This window comes from Halichoerus grypus, chromosome 12, assembly GCF_964656455.1.
Source record: "Halichoerus grypus chromosome 12, mHalGry1.hap1.1, whole genome shotgun sequence".
In the NCBI taxonomy this organism is placed as follows: domain Eukaryota; kingdom Metazoa; phylum Chordata; class Mammalia; order Carnivora; family Phocidae; genus Halichoerus; species Halichoerus grypus.
The window spans coordinates 39,170,140-39,188,219 of NC_135723.1; the positions used below are offsets into that span (position 1 = coordinate 39,170,140).

General features: G+C 40.0%; 1 protein-coding gene across 1 annotated transcript in view; it reads left to right on the forward strand.

Moving 5' to 3' along the window:
- Nucleotides 1-15,600: 15,600 nt before the first annotated feature.
- ASB4 (ankyrin repeat and SOCS box containing 4) overlaps nt 15,601-18,080 on the forward strand; it is a 59,531-nt gene continuing 57,051 nt past the window's right edge. Inside the window, exon 1 of the mRNA XM_036115681.2 lies at nt 15,601-15,787. Coding sequence (XP_035971574.1) covers nt 15,601-15,787 — 187 coding nt within the window. The remainder of the gene's footprint in view (nt 15,788-18,080) is intronic.

Here is an 18,080-nt window from a genome sequence, read left to right on the forward strand (position 1 = left end):
GAAATGCCAAAGTTGTGTTGTACTTACAAATTTTTTTTTTTTAACATTTTAGTGTATCTGACCTCATCTGGAAATAAAAACAACTGTCTAAATGTCTGTCCCTTGGTGAATCTGGAGTCCAGGCCCAATGTCCTCTTGTTCAATAGGTAAAGGCCCCAACCTGCACTTCCGGAGTGCAGAGGTCAGTGGGGGTAGCAACAGAGGAGTCTGCTGCAGTGGGGGTAAAGTGGCAGATTAATAACAGCTCAAACCTCTGGAGCACCTACTGTACGCTAAGGACAAATCTCATTTTATGCGTGCTCACCTACTAAGCTCTCTCGGGGAGGTACTGTTGTTATCCTCATCTTTATACATAAAGAAACCAACGCACAGACAGATTGGGTAACTTGCCCAGGGATGCACAACTAGTCTGTAATCTTAAGCACTGGGTCCTTTGATCTCTTACTGGATGCCCAGCAGAGAACACAAGGATCAGAGGGGGAGTGTGAGTGCCCTCAGACCCACAGCAAAGGGAGAGGTATGTGTGTGTGTGTGTGTGTGTGTGTTTGGGGGGAACCTACACTACCAGTAGTAAAGGTAGGTGGAGGCACAGCAACACAGGCCATTTTGATTCTTACCCCCCCCCCCAATCCAGTGGTTGTGCCCAGGACTGAGGGAATTGGGCAAATAAGGTTGATATCTGTGCTCATATGGTCTCCCCATAGGCCATAGGATGCGTCCAAATCACAATGGAAAGTGTCATTTTTCACTGACCCACAGAATCAGATCCAGCTTCGTGGGCACGTGACTTGGGTGGTCGCTCGGGACCCTGCGGTCTGAATGACCCAGCACTTGGATTAACGCTCTATTGTCACCATCTTGAAAGTCTTACTTTTTGAACAAAAGGTCCTACATTCGTGTTTTGCCCTCGGCCCTGCAAATTACGTAGCCAGTCTTATGTGGAAATCCTGAGCAATCTGGAGAAGTTTGCAGCTCCAGTCTACCAGGGGAGAGAAGATTCTTTTTCCCTGTGATTCCTCTGGAACCGCAGTGCTATAAATCTGCAGTTGCCTGTTAGTGGATTTGCATTTTACTGCAATGTAATACTTTTCCTCACCGGGGAAAGCAGTCAGCTCTCACTAATAGGGGCTTTAATGATACTCTGCCAACATCCATGTGCATAGCCTGGAGCAAAAAGGCTCAGGACAGGCTCCAAATTCAACAGCGGGGTTAACTACAAGGGAGCCTCTTTGCGGAATGATAAAACCCTGTTAACCTCAGCTAGATTCGCGGCTGGCCCAAGGAGCGCCCCCGCAGAGGAACAGAGGTTTATGTATAAAATTCCAGCTCGGGTCCTCCTGGAAATCTGCACTTACCATCCCACAGTGTTTGCATCCTTTCGGCACGCTACAGTTAAGTTGAGATTTGCCAAAACTTGTAGAGAAAAATCAAACTGCCTCAGCACAAGGAAGCCAATCTGATAAGTCCTCTATCTGGTCTCTCCACGCTCGAGCAGTTTGGCACTAGAATAAACGATTGCTCACCAATGGCGAGTTTCCATGGAGTCGGTGGCTCTGAGGCCTTTTCTTGAAGCGAAGGGTAGTGAGCTGATTTTCTCCACCGGGGCAGTAACGATACCAGTGAGCAGCAACTATAAGGGAGAAACAGCCCACTTCTTGAAGAAGAAGACAAAAAAGGGAATTGTGTGCCTCTCTCGTGCAGAGGAGCCCAAACCCTCATATTCAAGGAGATCTGTGGGGCGACGCTGAATGAATAATGACGGCCAACATCTTCTAGCATTTACTATGCCCCAGACACCCTTGTAAGGGCTTTGCATATGTCAACCCAGTTAATCCTCACAACAAGCCAATGGGATAGGTATTATTATCATCTCTCTTTTAAAGGTGAAGGACCCGAGGCACAGAGAGGGGATGCAGTTAAGTCAGGAGAGCAGCTGCATGGCCGGCCAGGAGCTCCAGGTTCATCCGGGACAATGACAGGCAGTGAGGAGTTCCCGGTGGGGCCCGGCTGTGTGTGCAGCTGCTGAGTCTGCGTCCTGTTTGTCCTCACAATAAACCCCCATTAACGAGGGAAGCACAATTGGTCTCCCTTGCTCTTGCAACCTGAAAGAGCCTATAGAATACAGATCCCATTGTGAATGCTTTTGTAATTTGGAGATTCTTTTTTTTTTTTTTTTATAAACGGAATAATCAGCCCCTTAATGTATCCATAGGGAATTCAGGAAAGGGATGAAGAAGCGGCTCCTGTTTTTGAGGCATTTGCAATCATTGTTGGAGAGACAGAGCCAACAGATGGGGAACAATAGTGAGGGACTCTAGGGCTGGTGCAAGCAAATGCCCGGCTGTGGTCTTTGCCCGTGAATGGTGTGGGAAATCGGAGAGGGGAAGAGTATTTACTCACTGGCTATGGAGTTCGTGGGGGTGGGGGATGGAAAGAAGAAACTGGGTGGCATTGGGCACACTGGTTAATCTTCAGACTTCACCTTCCTCAACTGTGAAATGAAGCCATAAATGATCTCAAAGACTCCTTCCAGCTTTAACATTCAATGAATTCTGACCTTTTCTGTAAAGCTGAATTTTTATGTGTGGTACTTGCTGAGAGTCAAGACACACCCATGATTGCTAGGGCCCCGACTGAAGATCATATGGTCAGGATGATACACTTTCCTGACCTCACGTTAGCTCCCAAGAACCTAAATGTCCTGAACTTTAGCCTTAGCTTTTCCTGGCTGTTCACTTTAATGACTGCCCCAGCCATTCGTATATATTTTTTTCTTGGTTATTTGCATTTTTCTTTCTTTTCTCTTTCTTCTTTTTTTTGGTCAAAATATAAAAGTAGGATAGTACTTAAACATAACTTGCATGTTTTAATATTTTAAAGAAATAAAATTTACCAAATGGGATAATCAGTCATTTTGCTCATGATCATTTACAATTTTTTTCTTGTGTCTTCATTGTTTTTGTGGGTTTTTTTTTTTTTCAAAATTCTAAGTTATTCTCATCCCCAGTAACTGGTTATGATTGCTTAACACATAGTTGAGAATCCATGAGGTCTGTGATGGAAATGAAACACATTTTAAAAATTTGTTTCTATATCACTATGCATACCATGTTTTCAAGAGTAGAATGGTTTTTATCCCAAACAGGTATGTGGTTAAGAGAAAAAATGATCTGATGTTCCTGATCATTGAAATATACAAACAATAACCAAGGAAGAGGGATTTAAGAAGTATTTTTTTGCAGTGGCTTTCTCTAACCTGGCAAGTATTCTCTAGAGCCCGTAAACCTGCTGTTCTTTAAGTATGTTCCCCCTGGCCAGGGGCATTGCATTCAACAAATTCTCAGACTTAATCAGAACTTTGGGAGGGGGGCAGCAGTCTGTGACGTAACAAGCCTTCCAGGTGATTCTGAAATATCTTAAAGTTTGAGAACCACTATCATAATCCAGGCTGCAAGGAAATAGACAGATCATAAATTATACTTAATGACTATCTTTCCTTAATAGCCCCTCCCCATGCCGCACTACAGGTTGAATTTAACGTCAACTGTTCTATTTGCACTCAAGTCCTTCTATATTTATAGACCCAAGTCATGTTTCCCATGTTATCTTCTCCTGTTCATATTCTTCTTATTTTAGTGAGATTGCATTACCATTCTCTCCCCCCATGCCCTCACTCTCTGCACGAGGGACAGTCGACAGAAGTTAAGACAGGGAAGGGCCTTTGGTAAGTGGAGATATAGGGGAGAGGATGTTCTTGGATGGCGCCATGGCATAATCAAATGTATCAAGTCACCCGAGTTTCTTGGTTTCTATCAAAATCTTACGTCAGATATCATTTCCTTTCTGAAATCTTTCTCGATCCTTCAACTGGAAGGTGCGATCTCTCCCTGTATAATGCTCCAGCCCCTCCCCTCCCGTGTTTGGTATTTCTTTCACAGTATACCCTATTCTGCCTTCTTGTGGAGCCAGTATTGTCTGAGTTCTTTGCTTGGACCATAAGTTCTTGAGATCAGGGGCTGCTCCCAACTCATCTTTCTGCCACGCCTAACACCTAACACGGCGTCAGACACAATGATAACTCCGTCAGTCGTGTTGCATCGTGGAATGCAGTGACAGGGCTGCCAGCCAAGCCCAGAGAGTCATCGGATAGCTTTTGGCCAAGGCTATTAGCTGTTATGAGTTAGGTGAACATTGCATGCTTGTCCCAAAATATTCCCTTGCAGGTAACTGACATTCGTTCTCTTTAAGATTTATAGAAAGCTTACAACCCGTGTTTAAAATACAAAATCCACCTAGGAGGAATCAAAAAATAGAAGGAAGATCTCGAGGACAAGCCTAGCTCTTTTACCCCCTGGAGCTATCAAGGGACAGCATACAGACACTAGAAAGGACCGGGGCTGGGAAACGGGAACAAATCTTTGATTTCACAGTCTTGCCTGGGGCCTTGACTGACAGTAGCTGCTGCTTTAACTTCCATCTGTGGCTTCACGCCTTTTTAGAAAAGACTCAGGAAATCTCACTCTGGTCTTACAGGGAATATTTTCAGCCTAAGAGGAAAATTGTGAGCATGAGAAGCAAGCTCGTCTTGCTTTCCCACACCCAAAGACAGAGACTCATAAAACAATAACGGTCCGGAAAGAATCTGAAGACACACGGTACAAAACGTATTTGGTTTATTATTTTAAGTGCTCTTAATACCACTGCAGTGAAAACAAGCAAGAAACGGGCAGCCCCCCCGCCCCCTCGCCACTGACCGCCTCCAAAAAACGTTTAATTTATATTTATGTATTTGTTAGCCACTCATGTCTTGAAATTCATCTATAACATCATAAACCCGTGGCAAATTCTGAACAGAGAAATTCATGTTAGGAAAATATGATAAGGAAAGATATGGTTTAGGTGGATAAAACCCCCTAAATTTTAATCTATATTTGCGATTTAATCTAGATCACGTTTTATCTGCATTGGCTCAGATTTTTTCCCCCCTCAGGGATCCTGCAGCTGTTCTTCCTGCTTCATTTGCCGAGGAACACTGCCATCATGCGGCCTGCCGTGGTAAAGACAGCTCGTAAAAGAACTAGCGGCGTGGTTTTAATTTAATGCTCTCTCCAGAGAAATGTGTGCAGCTTTAAAATGTGCTTTGTTGTTTGAAGCTGGATTTGTTGATTCACTTCTAAAGTAGCATCGTTAAGGTATCTGCCAAAGGATGAACTCTGTGTCAGTTTTTGAATCCCCCAAGTATATATAGTGACCGCATTAAAAATATCCCATCTGCAAAATAATGAATGCTCCTGCTTATTTTATAAATTTGTAAAGTTTTCGTAAATGTATCCACTTTAAAGATGGTAGAAAACCTTTATCATGTAAACTAACGTGGCTGCCTCTTTTTTCTGCACACTGGTAAGTCCGTTTAGGGAGAGGAGATGTAGACAACTGTAGGCAGGCAGCATCGTGCGGTTCAGAAACCAAAAGTATGAAACTTGACACTAGGAGCCTTCAGTTTGCCACTAATTAACTATGTCATTTTGAGCAAGTCACAAGCTGTCTGGCCTCACTACCTTCTTAAACGGAGTTAGGTTTGATACACTTCAGTCAAAACTGCTTTCCAGTTGATAATTCTGTAATTCTAACCTGACAAGTAAACACGTCCTTTAAAAAGCAAGAATGTTGTTTTTCTTTCCCTGTGATTTCCCTGTAAATATGCTCTTCCTTCCTCCCCACCCCCTCCCGCAGCCCTAAGTGAAGCTTTGTCTGCATGACTCATCATGCAAAATTCTCTCCGCAAGAACCCGGGGATTATGTGTTGGGGCTCAGCACCGTTCCAGCGCAAACGGCTTTCGTGCACTTTGTGGGTTTAGGTTATCTCCACAGATAGAAAATGAAGTTGATGAACCTTGGAAATTGGTAAACAGCTTACAGGCTTCTGAGAGCTGTAGGTCTAAAAAAAAAAAAAAAAAAAGTTCCAGAATGTTAGAAAAGACAATTCCGAACAGTCTGATGTCTTTTAACACCTGAAAGGGAAGGGCAATTTTCTTCCCTAACTACACCTTCTGCTTTATAAATTTGTCAAAAGTGAGAAGAGGATGCAGATACTGCTTGGAGCACAGTCGTGAGGTTAATGTTCTGATGAGACCAAATGCTGGTAAATTATTCCCTGGAGTTGATTTTGTGACGTGTGTAACAGGGTGAGGGATGGAGATACAAGCTGGCGTCGATGTTTAAACTGTGCCGGAAGGGCACGTAAATGCAGGGCAGTTGCTAGGAGACCTAGAGCACAGAGCTAATGCCCCCGCTGTGTGCGCGGGATGTCTCATCTCAAGAAACCTTGTCTTTCACAGTCAACGATGACATTCAATGTAGAGTCTGTCAAAATTCAGGTGGACCAGTGCTTGGTTATTACTTGTGTCAATCCAGCCATTCTATCAGCTGCCACCCGTAAAGGGAGCAAATCAAAGAGAACAATGTAACGTCGTGCCGGTGACCAAGATGCTCCAGGAGAGTCAGTGGCTCACTACAAATTCAGTTTAAATATTCTTACATGAAAGACAGCTGGTTTGTTCGCTGATACTAGTTTCAAGAAGTGTAAAGTCGGGGCGGAAGGATCACCCGAGCGTTCGAAAGTGAGGTCAGGCCACAAATAGAGTTCTAAGCGAAGATGTGCTTGAGTAGGACTTTGGCCCCTGTTGTTTACAAAGCAATCCTTTCACCCGTTTGAGGGACTTCTTTTAAAAAACAGATTTTATGCTAAACCCACACTTCCGGTTTGTAATTACCACCGAGAGTACAGATGTGCAGGACTTTAGAACTGACAGGGTTTTTGAGAGTTCTTCCAGCGCCCCCCACTGGTTGAAGACGGAACCTGAGCCTGTCTGTGGGCAAGGGTGATGGGCAGCCCGTTCAGAAAACCATGGCAAAAACTTCTGCCCTTGTAAAACATTGCCAAGCTTTGCCAGTATCCAGGAGACACTCTATTCAAAGAGGGAGAAAACTACAGGCTGCGAAGTGGGTCTGGTAGGTCTTATTTTACTTAGAGGAAACTGAGTCACTGAGAGGCGTTTTCAATTATTCGAACACGCAGCTAATTATCACCAGAGCTGGGGAACTATCCAGGTTTCCCAATCCAACGCTCTTTTACCGTAACACCATTTGGTCTTTCTCAGGAGAGTTGGGATGTTCTGTTATCCTAGTGATATGAAAGGCAGCAATAGTAGTCCTGTAATGCTTCTAGAATGCTTTACCATGTGCAACGCATGTACCTTGTTTCATCTGATTCTTACAACCTTGGGACTTAGTCTCATGAAATAGTATGCTTAACACACAGAATTGATCTGCACTGTTATCAAAGTATAGTTCTAATTTCTACTAGTTTTTTTAGGTCTCTGTTATAATCCTATTGCCGTGCTCTAGGATTGAGGGCGACATAGTGGCCTTGGAAGATAGAGGATTGGAACCCTAATGTGGTTTGGAATTTTTTTCGTGTTTGCTGCACTTCGCTATTGAATACCCACACACAAAATAAAATATGCACTGTACCGCTTGCCTATGGAAAACATGAAATTATCATCAGTTATAAGCCATTTTTGAGAGCCTACGAGGTTATCAGGCCAGACATACAGCAAATATGAAGATGTTGTTCTAGGCTAAACTTTGAAAGACTTGAACTGCACTCGGGTTCAAGAAGTAGAAAAAAAATGAAACAAATGGGTATCCATCAGTTTACACTCCTATGCTTTATTGAGCTTTAAAAATACCTAAAAGAGGTGGAGGCATTTAAATAAAGATGGCCTCTCAGGGCCGCCTTCTCTTCCTTATCTCAGGATCTTCGCGTCCCCTGCTCCTGTGGCCTAGTGAGCTCTCCCCCTAGAGATCAGCATGACTTGGTCTCACATTTCCTTCAAGTTTTTGCTCAGGGAAAGTGAGGATTTCTCTGATCATATATTTTAAATTGCAGTGCTTTCCAGGACCAGCCTGGGAGTACAAGATGTTTTTCCTTATTTATTGGCCCAGAGGAGCACACCTTGTTCTAATCTGTACAAGAGTGACTTGTGGGTGGGCTATGACCCTAGACCTTCCCAGGTTTATTTTTCTCGGTGGCGTGTATTACCACCTGACAAACTATCTATTTTACTGTCTGTTTTTTAAATTGCCTGATCTCCTACAGCTGCTACACCATGAGGACATTCACCAAACACCATGGAGTACATGGACAGGAACCAAATTGTCAGCACCAACGTGTTACCCAAATGACCAAGCCATTTAAAAAAGGGATCTTCTAATTCCTAGCCTTTGAGTCTTTCAGCTACAGCCTCAGATATCATGCAGCGGAGACAAGCCTTTCCCACTGTGTCCTGTCTGCATTCCTGACTCACAGAAACCGTGAGAGATACTATTATTAGTGCTTTAAGCTAGTACATTTTGGGGCTATTTGTTATGTAGCAAGAGATAGCTAGAGAGTGCCTGGCCCACAATAAGTTCCCAATAAATATTCATTGAATTAAGGGATAAACATAAGCAGATTTTTTTCCCTAGGGTACTCAGTGATCATCATATAATGCCTGTTATTAGCCTAAACAAAACTGTATAAAAAGTCTTAGCTCTATAGCCTCATTGGTTTTGGAGTCTCCGGCTGTAGGCTTGAGTCTTGGGTCTGTGACTTATTTGCCATTTGACCTTGAATAATTCACTTATAGTCTTTGGTTCTTGGTTTTCCAAATCTGTAAACTAGAAATAACGATAACAGTTATAATTATGCTACTAACATATGCCACTGACTTGGAAGAGCCCTGTTGACAATGCAGAGCCCTGGATCAGGGCTCTCCTGAAACCCATGCCGCAAGTGGAATTGTCCATTATGTGAACGAATAAACCTTCTCTACCATTTAAGTCAGTTCCATTTGTTGGTGTCACCTGTATCCCAAAGCTCTTTATACAAAGCATTCACACGCACAGAAATGAAGCAATAGCAAACCAAACAAGATGACATGCAATGAGTAAGATGATACATGGTAGACTCAAGAATAACGGCTAAGAAGAAAGGGATATCAGATCACCGTATCAGCCATTTCTGTGAGCTGATGGCAAGGACATCCTAATTCATCTGCCAGGGAAAGTCAGGGAGGCCCACTGGGGATCTGTTTTCATAGAAATTTCGGTTTCTGCAGGTATATTTTAGAAGCCTTGGCTTCGAATTTCTTCTCTATGACTGCATTTGACAGGTAATTGCTGGCTTAGGAGCATCAAATTCATGTTAAAATGCCATAAAGGACCAAGGAGCTATTTGTGTTCCAGAGAAGATAGGCCAAGTGGCCAGATTGTGTTGTACACAGGCGTCAAGAAAACAAGCAGCCGGGTTTCTGTGATCACCACCTCCCCCGTAGGTCCCCAGAGAGTACGAGAAGGTCTTATGGGCCACTTGCCACAATATCATCGCCTTGTCAGAAAGCTCTTCATTTTGTTCAAAGGGCAGAGGACACTGTCCTTTCCATGTCGTGAAACACTAATATAAAACTCATCTTACAGGTTGAAGAGTTTTCATTTTTATGAGTTGAGGAGACAGGGATTTCTGACAGCCCTGGATGGACAGCATGAAACATGACCACTGTGAAATTTGGCCTCCTGAGGCCTGGAGAGATGGTGGCTTGAAGCAATGGTCTGGATAATAAAGGCAGGTCTCAAGGCTGTTTTATTAGCATTGGTCACCTTGCTTCCTATATGTTAGAATGACTTTGATGGGCAATTTAATTAAACTGCTATTTGTTTTGTAAGTGCAAGTGATTATCTCTTGATTTTATCCTCTGCTGCTCAAGTAAATTGGTCAGTGATTGATTTTTTTTTTTTAGCATCGTGATACAGGTAACTTTCTCAGTTTTATACATTTCTTCATAGAAATTTGCTTTGTTTTCTCAAATTATTCCACCAAGTTTAGATTTATTTATTTTTTATGACCAAGAGATGGGACTGAAAAAGCTTCTGTGGGAAAAAATAAAGTTCTTTCTTTAGTTTAAAATTGTAAATTTGTTTCCAAATATTGAATCAATGCTTTTTATTTATTTTAAAATCCTATTCCTTGTAGCTTTCAGGGCCAAGTCTTGAGGTCTATCAACCCAAGGAAAGAAAGTATGGAACAGCCTAGGACAAACTGGCCATTGATCAAATTTAAGTCCCAATGCTGACTTTTAGAAAGACAATAGTTGTAAAAATCAGGCATTAAGAAAAGAAGGATTCTTCTAGATCACTTTATCTCCTCTTGTATATCAAGGACTATGCCCAAAGAATTCAAGATCATGGAGTTTCCTCCAGAACGCAAAGGTGACAACTTTTCCACCTATGGTTGGAGGTCAGGCTTGCTAGGGGGAAAAAGGCAAAGTTAAAGAGGAAGCAAAATGTCCAAGACTGGACCTTTCTAACCAGCAAGGCTGGACATCTTGAGGGAGAAGTAAGTTGACTGAGAGATTGGATGCCGCGTTCTCATCCCTGTTCACACACTTAATATGTTCTTCCAGGGTTGAACTTTGGCAGAGCAGCGGCGGGGGAGAAGACGTAGAAACAACCAGATATGCCTGAGGGGGCCAAAGGACACGGAGGTTAGTGGCCAGTGTCAGGAATAATGTAGACTCGTTGGAGAACTCCAGCCCCCAGCATAGGTCTGTGTCCATTTTGGCCCTAAAAAGATGACAAGAAGGAGGCTGTACAAAGCTGCTATTTCCTCACGAAGTGTGAGGGAGTGGCAGTGTGCCTGAAGAGAGGACTTGGAGTTTCCCGTGTATAACTTGCATTAACATAGCCAAAAGGCTGCAGTGTTTGAAGACATCAAATGTGGAGACAAATGACCGGGATCATGTGCTCTGACGGTGGGAGCCAGAAATCTGAATATAGTCAGGAACAATTTAGAGGAGCCACTCTGCCACTCTGCCATGGAGATCAAGGAGGGTTTCCCATCTGGGGACTCCCCCTTCCCCGATGCGATCATATAAGCTACACTCCTACCTCTGACTGATACTCATCTGCTATACACTAGTCTGGCCATACTGATTACTTATGGTCGAAGTCTCTTCTAACTGATCCTGGTTGTTAAATGTTAGTATTTTGAATGTTTTTCCTATACATATCCCATATTTCCAGAAACCATCTTAGAGGGAAAGTCAGAACTCTCGGAGATAGAGAATTATATCCATAGTGACTGAGCATTTACCGAAAGAGACGGCTAAAAATTTGAATCGGACTAAACATATTAAGTTGGACTAAAATTAAGTTGTCCTTCCCTTTGTCGCTAAGGTGAAGAACCTATAAAGGGAGGATCCAGTCAATTAATCGAATATAAACAAACTACATTGTTTCTCTGTGAAATTTAGTGAATTTGCAGCTTTGTGAGCAATTCTGGTGTACAGGAGATTGGAAAGGTCTGGGGACTTCCATTTTTACTCAACTCCATTAGGAACGCTAAGTCCTGTAGGGCAGGGATTTTTGTTTTTGTTCACTGCTGTATTTCCAGTTCTCAGGGTAAGTTTCTGGCACATGGTAGGTGCTCGGTAGGTATCTGTTGAAGAAATTACAACTATAACATGAGGCAGACTTGCAAAGTGCCTCCTAGGAATCACAAAACAATATCAACAAAAGCAGAGTGCCCCCCAGTCTCCCCATCATACTTCCTAGTTTTCAGCTCCCTCTAGGCATATTATGTTCCATTTTAGGCCCCCAAATTTAAGAGAAGGGCATTCATCAATAAACCAGAGAGGATCCAGAAGAGAGCAGGCAGGACAAGAGAATTCTGAAAACCACCCCAGATAAGAAACAGTTGAGACTAGTCAAGGAAAAAAAATGATTGATGAGAGATAGGATGCTATTTTCAAATGTTAGAAATTCATTAAGGATGAGAATGGAATAAATGTATGATTGCATGTTCATAATTAGACCCAATGGAAAAAATTATGGATAGGCAATTTGGGCTCAATGTAACAAAGAAAATACTGACCCTAATTTTCCAGTAATGGAATGGATTGCTTTGTGAACCAGGATGTGAGAATTACATATTATCTTGTATTTTCTTTTCAATATTCACTGGTATTTGCCTCCCTTTCCCTTCAACTCATTGTATATTCTTGAAAGCAGAAAAATGTAAAATTTGGAAGGTAGGGTTAGATTTAAAACTTCATTACCGTTAAGAATTATGGGGCTTATCAACTGGTAGTCCATTATCTCAGGCCCTCAGATCACAAGGTGGCAAACTCAGATCGGACAACGTATCCTTAACTGAGGAGTCCAGATCTCACTCTGATTACCTGATGTCCATTGCAAAGTAAAATTGCGAATTTTGTAAATGAGGTAAGATTTCATGAAGTTGATGAAAATGTAAGAGAGCCCAAATCACATACAAAACTATTTACTAATGAGGATTCGGCAGGGTTATTTCTGTTAATAATTGAATGAGAAGAGTTTGAAAACATAAGGATTTGATAAGTAGTTTCAGCAGGAATTGCAGCCGCTGGGTTTGAAAATCATTGGAATATCAAACGATGAAGACAGGCCCTTGGCAAAACTGATGAAGCTCTTGAACACTTTTGTAAACATGATCTTTTTTTATATTAGTTTGACAAAAGTCACTCTAAAGGTAAAGGGTATTGCTTCATGTTATTATGAAATTGGATCAGAAAAATGATCTTACCCCGAAAATAGTTAACAATTTGTTTTGTGGTCCTATGAATTACTCAACTTAAATATTCTTAAATATTAGGTGAAAAAATGTTCCCGATAATTTTTGCCTTTCTTTTAGAGATGAATTTAAAATGACCTTTCCCCCCATTTTGTGAAATTTGGTCTTCATTTTACGTAGATTCCATTTTGGTGGACTTCTCTAGCAAAAATTATCCTCCAAGAACACAAAACTCCTGAATCTCTTTGTTTCTTCTACCAGGAATGCTTTTTTTTTTTTGCCTTTTAGTTTTGTCAAAAAGGGACAAAGCATATCAATAATATCAATAAATGCTATATTTCTACTTGAGTTACCCATGTGGATATCAAAGAAACAGTGGTATCTTATTTGCCACCAAGCACCGTGCTAAGGACCTTGTAAATAATCAATAAATAATTCTTTATTCATTTATTCATTCATGCTAAGCACTGAGGACATAAGAATAATTCAGTTCCTTACTTCATGGAACTTACAATTCTGTAGTTATTCTGAGTTAACAAGTTATCCTTATTAATGTTATAAATATACATATACTGAAATACCTTTTTATCACGAATGTAATGTATATTCATTGTAGATGAATTCAAAAAATAAGAAAGTGATCAAGAAGAAATCAAATGTAATCTTACCACTGGGAAATAAAAGCTCATGATATTTGGAAATAGATGTTTATAGACTTTTTTCTATGTGTGCATATAGTACATGTATTTATACATTTGTATATTAGATAAATATATACAAATTATGTAAGTATATATAATAGTACAAATTATATAATATATACAAATGCATATTTGTACATTATATGAACATAGATATTTTAAAGATATTTATACTTCACATACTATTTTATAAATTGTTTAGTTCACAGACATTTTTATTTTATTTTATTTTATTTTTTTAAGATTTTATTTATTTACTTGACAGAGAGCGAGAGTGAGAGAGCACAGAGGGAGAGGGAGAAGTGGATTCCCCCCTGAGCAGAGAGCCCAATGTAGCGCCCGATCCCAGGACTCTGAGATCATGACCTGAGCCAAAGGCAAACACTTGACCTACTGAGCCACCCAGGAGCCCCCATAGACATTTTTAATAAGTATATACCTACTTAATTAAATCATAATGACTAAAAGATATTCCATTATATGGATATGCCATAATTTACCAAATTTTCTACTCTTGATCATTGAGATAGCTTCTGAAATTTTTTCTATTATTAACACTGTAATTACCCACACATACATTTTCATTCATCTATCCATCCTTCTTTTCGGGTCAAGTATTTTATACTATGTAAGCTTGAAGATTTTAGAAAGCTTGAAGAAAATTAAGAAAAAATTTAAACATTAAAAAACAAGCAAACTGAATCTACAGTGTTAGAAGTCAAGATAATGGTTGTCATTGGGGGTCAGGTTGAGTGTTTCAATCGGAAGGAGACATAAAAAGTGTTTCAAGCGCACTTAGACTGCTGTGGCTTGATCTGGGATTGGTTCCATGGGGATGTTCACTTTGTAAACATTCAACGAGCTGTATACTTATGACTTGTCACTTTCCACTTTCTTGTATTTAGGTTGCACATCAATGGAATAAGTTAAAAAATTGTGCTATGATATGCATCCATGTTTACATCCTTAAGTAAATTCCAAGAATCCAATACTATTATCATTTTAAGATTTTTTAAAATTCATGTTGCTAATTATTCTGCAGAAGAATTTGCACCAGTTTTGACTCTTATCAACACTATATAAGGTGTGATTTCACTGCATTCAAATTAATACTGTCATCATTTTTTCTAATTTTTAATGATTTATAAATTTAAAATTTGATTATTTCTCTAACTTTTTATTTGGAAAATTTTCAAACTTATAGAAAAGCTGAAAGAATAATACAATGGACACGCAGAGCTCCTTCATTAGATTTGCCAACTTTCAACTTTTTGCCACATTTGCTTTCTTTCTCTGTCTCTATTTACCCTCCCACATGTACACACATACACATGCACCCATGTGTGTGTATATTCATACACATTCAGTTTTTCATTTCTGAACTATTTGAAAATAAGTTTTAGACATCATGACAATTCACCCCTTAATGCGTCACTTAAGAATAAGGGTATGTTTCTACATAACCATAATCCCTCTACCATGCCTTGAAACATTAACAGTACTTCCGTATTATGAAGTAATATCTAGTCTGTATTCATATTTCCACAACTGCTCCGATATATTGTCTTTTCTGTTTTTTAAATACAGGGTTAAATAAAGTTCATTCACTCATTGCACTTGGGTGTTTTGTCTCTTTAGTCTCTTTTTACCTGCCACTTTACCCTACCCTGCTTTCTTTCACGACATTGACATTTTTCAAGTCTAGGTCACTTGAAAACCTTCTGTTCGTTTTCCAATGTGTACAACTCTGCTTGATTCTGTGGGCTTATATTACAAAATTATTATAGTTTTCCAGAGGCACATGTATCAGCAACTGTAACAAATTTTCATTTTTGGCTATTGGTTAATCAGAGCAGGACGCTGGTTCTCCAGTTGGGCACCAGATGTTTTTACTGAGGGAGAAAAAAAAAGCATTAAGAGCTTTTAAATCTTACGCTATTGCTTTGATCATTTAAGAAATAATACTGACATTTCGCTCTCCGAAATGTGTTGCAAGGGTTTTCCTTGATATTGACACGATATATTATTCAATGAATCAGTGAGTATAGAACCAGTTTAAAAGACCTGAAAAGGCAGTGACAGCCAAGAAGGATATTTTGAAGTTTGAAATGATCCCTATATAAATAGAACGGATCAGCATAACTTTGGGATAAAATTAGCCGACAGTTTGTGGGCTCTCCAGCATGTGCCTGTTTGCTTGGTGCCGCTCTCCTGATAAATCACAACAAAGCTTCCAGAGGGAGAGGAAGGATGGAAGGAGCCGCCACCCCTATCACTAAATCTGCAGCGGCCAAGTTAGTTAAGAGAAATTTCCTTGAGGCTCTAAAGTCAAATGACTTCGGAAAACTGAAGGCCATTTTAATCCAAAGGCTAATAGATGTGGACACAGTTTTTGAAGTTGAAGATGAGAATATGGTTTTGGCATCTTATAAACAAGGTAAAAAATTATAGGTGTGATTATAACATTGATAAAAAATGGATTTTTTTTTTTTTGTAATGCACAGTGTCGGTCACCCACTCTAAGCCAGTAGCTCTTACAGTTTAAGTATGTATTTTAAAAATATTTCTAATTTAATCTTTTCTCTCTTTTTAACTAGACAGCATCATGGGTGGTATATATTTGTATTTCTTTCTTCCTTTCTGTCTTTTCTTTTCTTTCTCTATCCTTGTGTCTGGAATTTGAAATCCTGGACGATCATATTTATTATTGTACTTTGCTTTTATTTCTAACTTTTCTTCTGCCTAAAATGACACAGAATAAAGAAAACATCTTTAGATTATGGCTAAACAGACTGCTAAGATCTAATCCAGACTGTGTGACTGCCTTGGGGACAAGGTGCTAACTCTCTGCTCACACAGCCACATAAAGGTATATCATCTCTGTATCTATCTGGATGGAAAAGGGAATTTTTGCCCCCATTTGGAGGGTTAATGAATGGGTAAGGCTCTGCCTTGATGCACCTTGCTGGTCCTTATCATGTTAATGAGTTTTTAGTTCAGGCAAAAAGCTGAAACCAGAAAAACTAAAAAGTTAAAAAAAAACTTTTTTTCCTTGACTACAATAATAGATCAAAATTGTAGATATCCTGAGTACAGAACGTCTGCCTTTTGAAGAACGAGGGTAACAAGAATGAGAACTGAATTTTTTTTTTATCAAGGGATTTTTCTGGAACCCACACTTAAGAAATCAGAAATAAATTAGAAGTACGCAGATTCTGATTTCCCAAATCAGCTAGTTAATGGGGAACTTGAGTAGCGAGGCCATCTGGTGAGCAGACTACAAACAAACACCATGTTCAACATCACTTCTGTTTAAACAAAATAGATGATAAGGTCTGGTGTACATTATTTGGAGAGAGATAGCAATTCTTTCTTCATGTTGAAAGTACTTTCCGTTCACATATAAATCATCAGCACCATGAATTTTCAGAAACTAATGTTAATGGTATATATTTCCACATTAATTTACTGGACTCTGGTTGTTAGTTCTGAAGGAAGGATAGAGGAGACAAGTTACTGTGTTGATGATTTTTCCTGGAGGGCTTTATCATAAATCGGCATTGCTACTTTGACTGGAAGAGAATGAAGAGGTTTGTTTTTTAAAAAGTAGTTGATGGGGCTCTGTTAGAAGGAAGGAGTGTATACCATATAATCAGATTACTTTAACCTTCTGGATTTGTTCAGTGAAAGACTGAACGCTAAATACATTTTTAAGGTATCTTTTAAGCTTAACATGTATGCCCATGAAAATAACTTAGGTCCAAGTCAGTGTAATTTATTTAACACTGAGTTGTGAAGACTGCCTTTTCCCATCTCCTAAAACATGCCAAATTGCGTGGATCACCCAAGGTTTTGAGGTTGTGAGAAAAAGGAAGTTTTAGGGCAGGCTCCGGGGAAGAAGGGTGCTGTTTCTCCTGCTTCCAGTGGGGTCATCACCCCTGAATCAGAAGAAAATGCAGTTTTAATCCTTTCTGTCAATATGAGCCGATTCCTATGGTCCTCATAGAGCTAAAAATTCATTCACACTAATGGGTGTTTTCATAGTGTTAGGACTGTGGGATGTGGCTTTCCATTAGGGAGACAGCAAATTATACCCTCTGGGAAAGGAAAAGTAGAGTTCCATTTCTTATACATGCCAGGTGAACATATGCACAGAAATAACAGGATTTATGGTCATATCCTCAGGGTCTAAACAGGAATTGTGTGTATGTGTGCGTGTGCACACGCTGGTATGCACAGAAAGAAATACACGTACTCTCTGTTTAATGTGGGTATAAGAATCTATCTCTTCAATCTTAAACCCAGATTAAAACCTCATCTTTCTTCAAAGCTTCTTCAAGTTTTTTTCCGTACATTTTCACATGTCTTCCAGCCTAATTATCAATCCCTTTAATATTTCAGTCAGGAATGGAAGTGATAAATAGAATCCTAGTTGCTAGCCAAGCAAAGTTGACCTAAGTGGTTATATCAATTTCTTAAGTCACAAAGAGCAGGCTACACTGGTTAATTAGTTAGTTAGGGTTAGTTCCTTTCTGAATAATTCTGAGGCATCACACCCTTTCCTGTGTGGCCTTGAAGGGTATGCAGTTGGATTAAACTTTGTGAGACTTTATTAAATCATAGCAGACTTTTAGGACATTGAATGCTATTGGATTGTTAAGCAGCAGTTTTTGATTTTTAAAAGCACCTTTGAAAGGCTCCACGCAGAAAAGTGTACAGATCATAAGTGT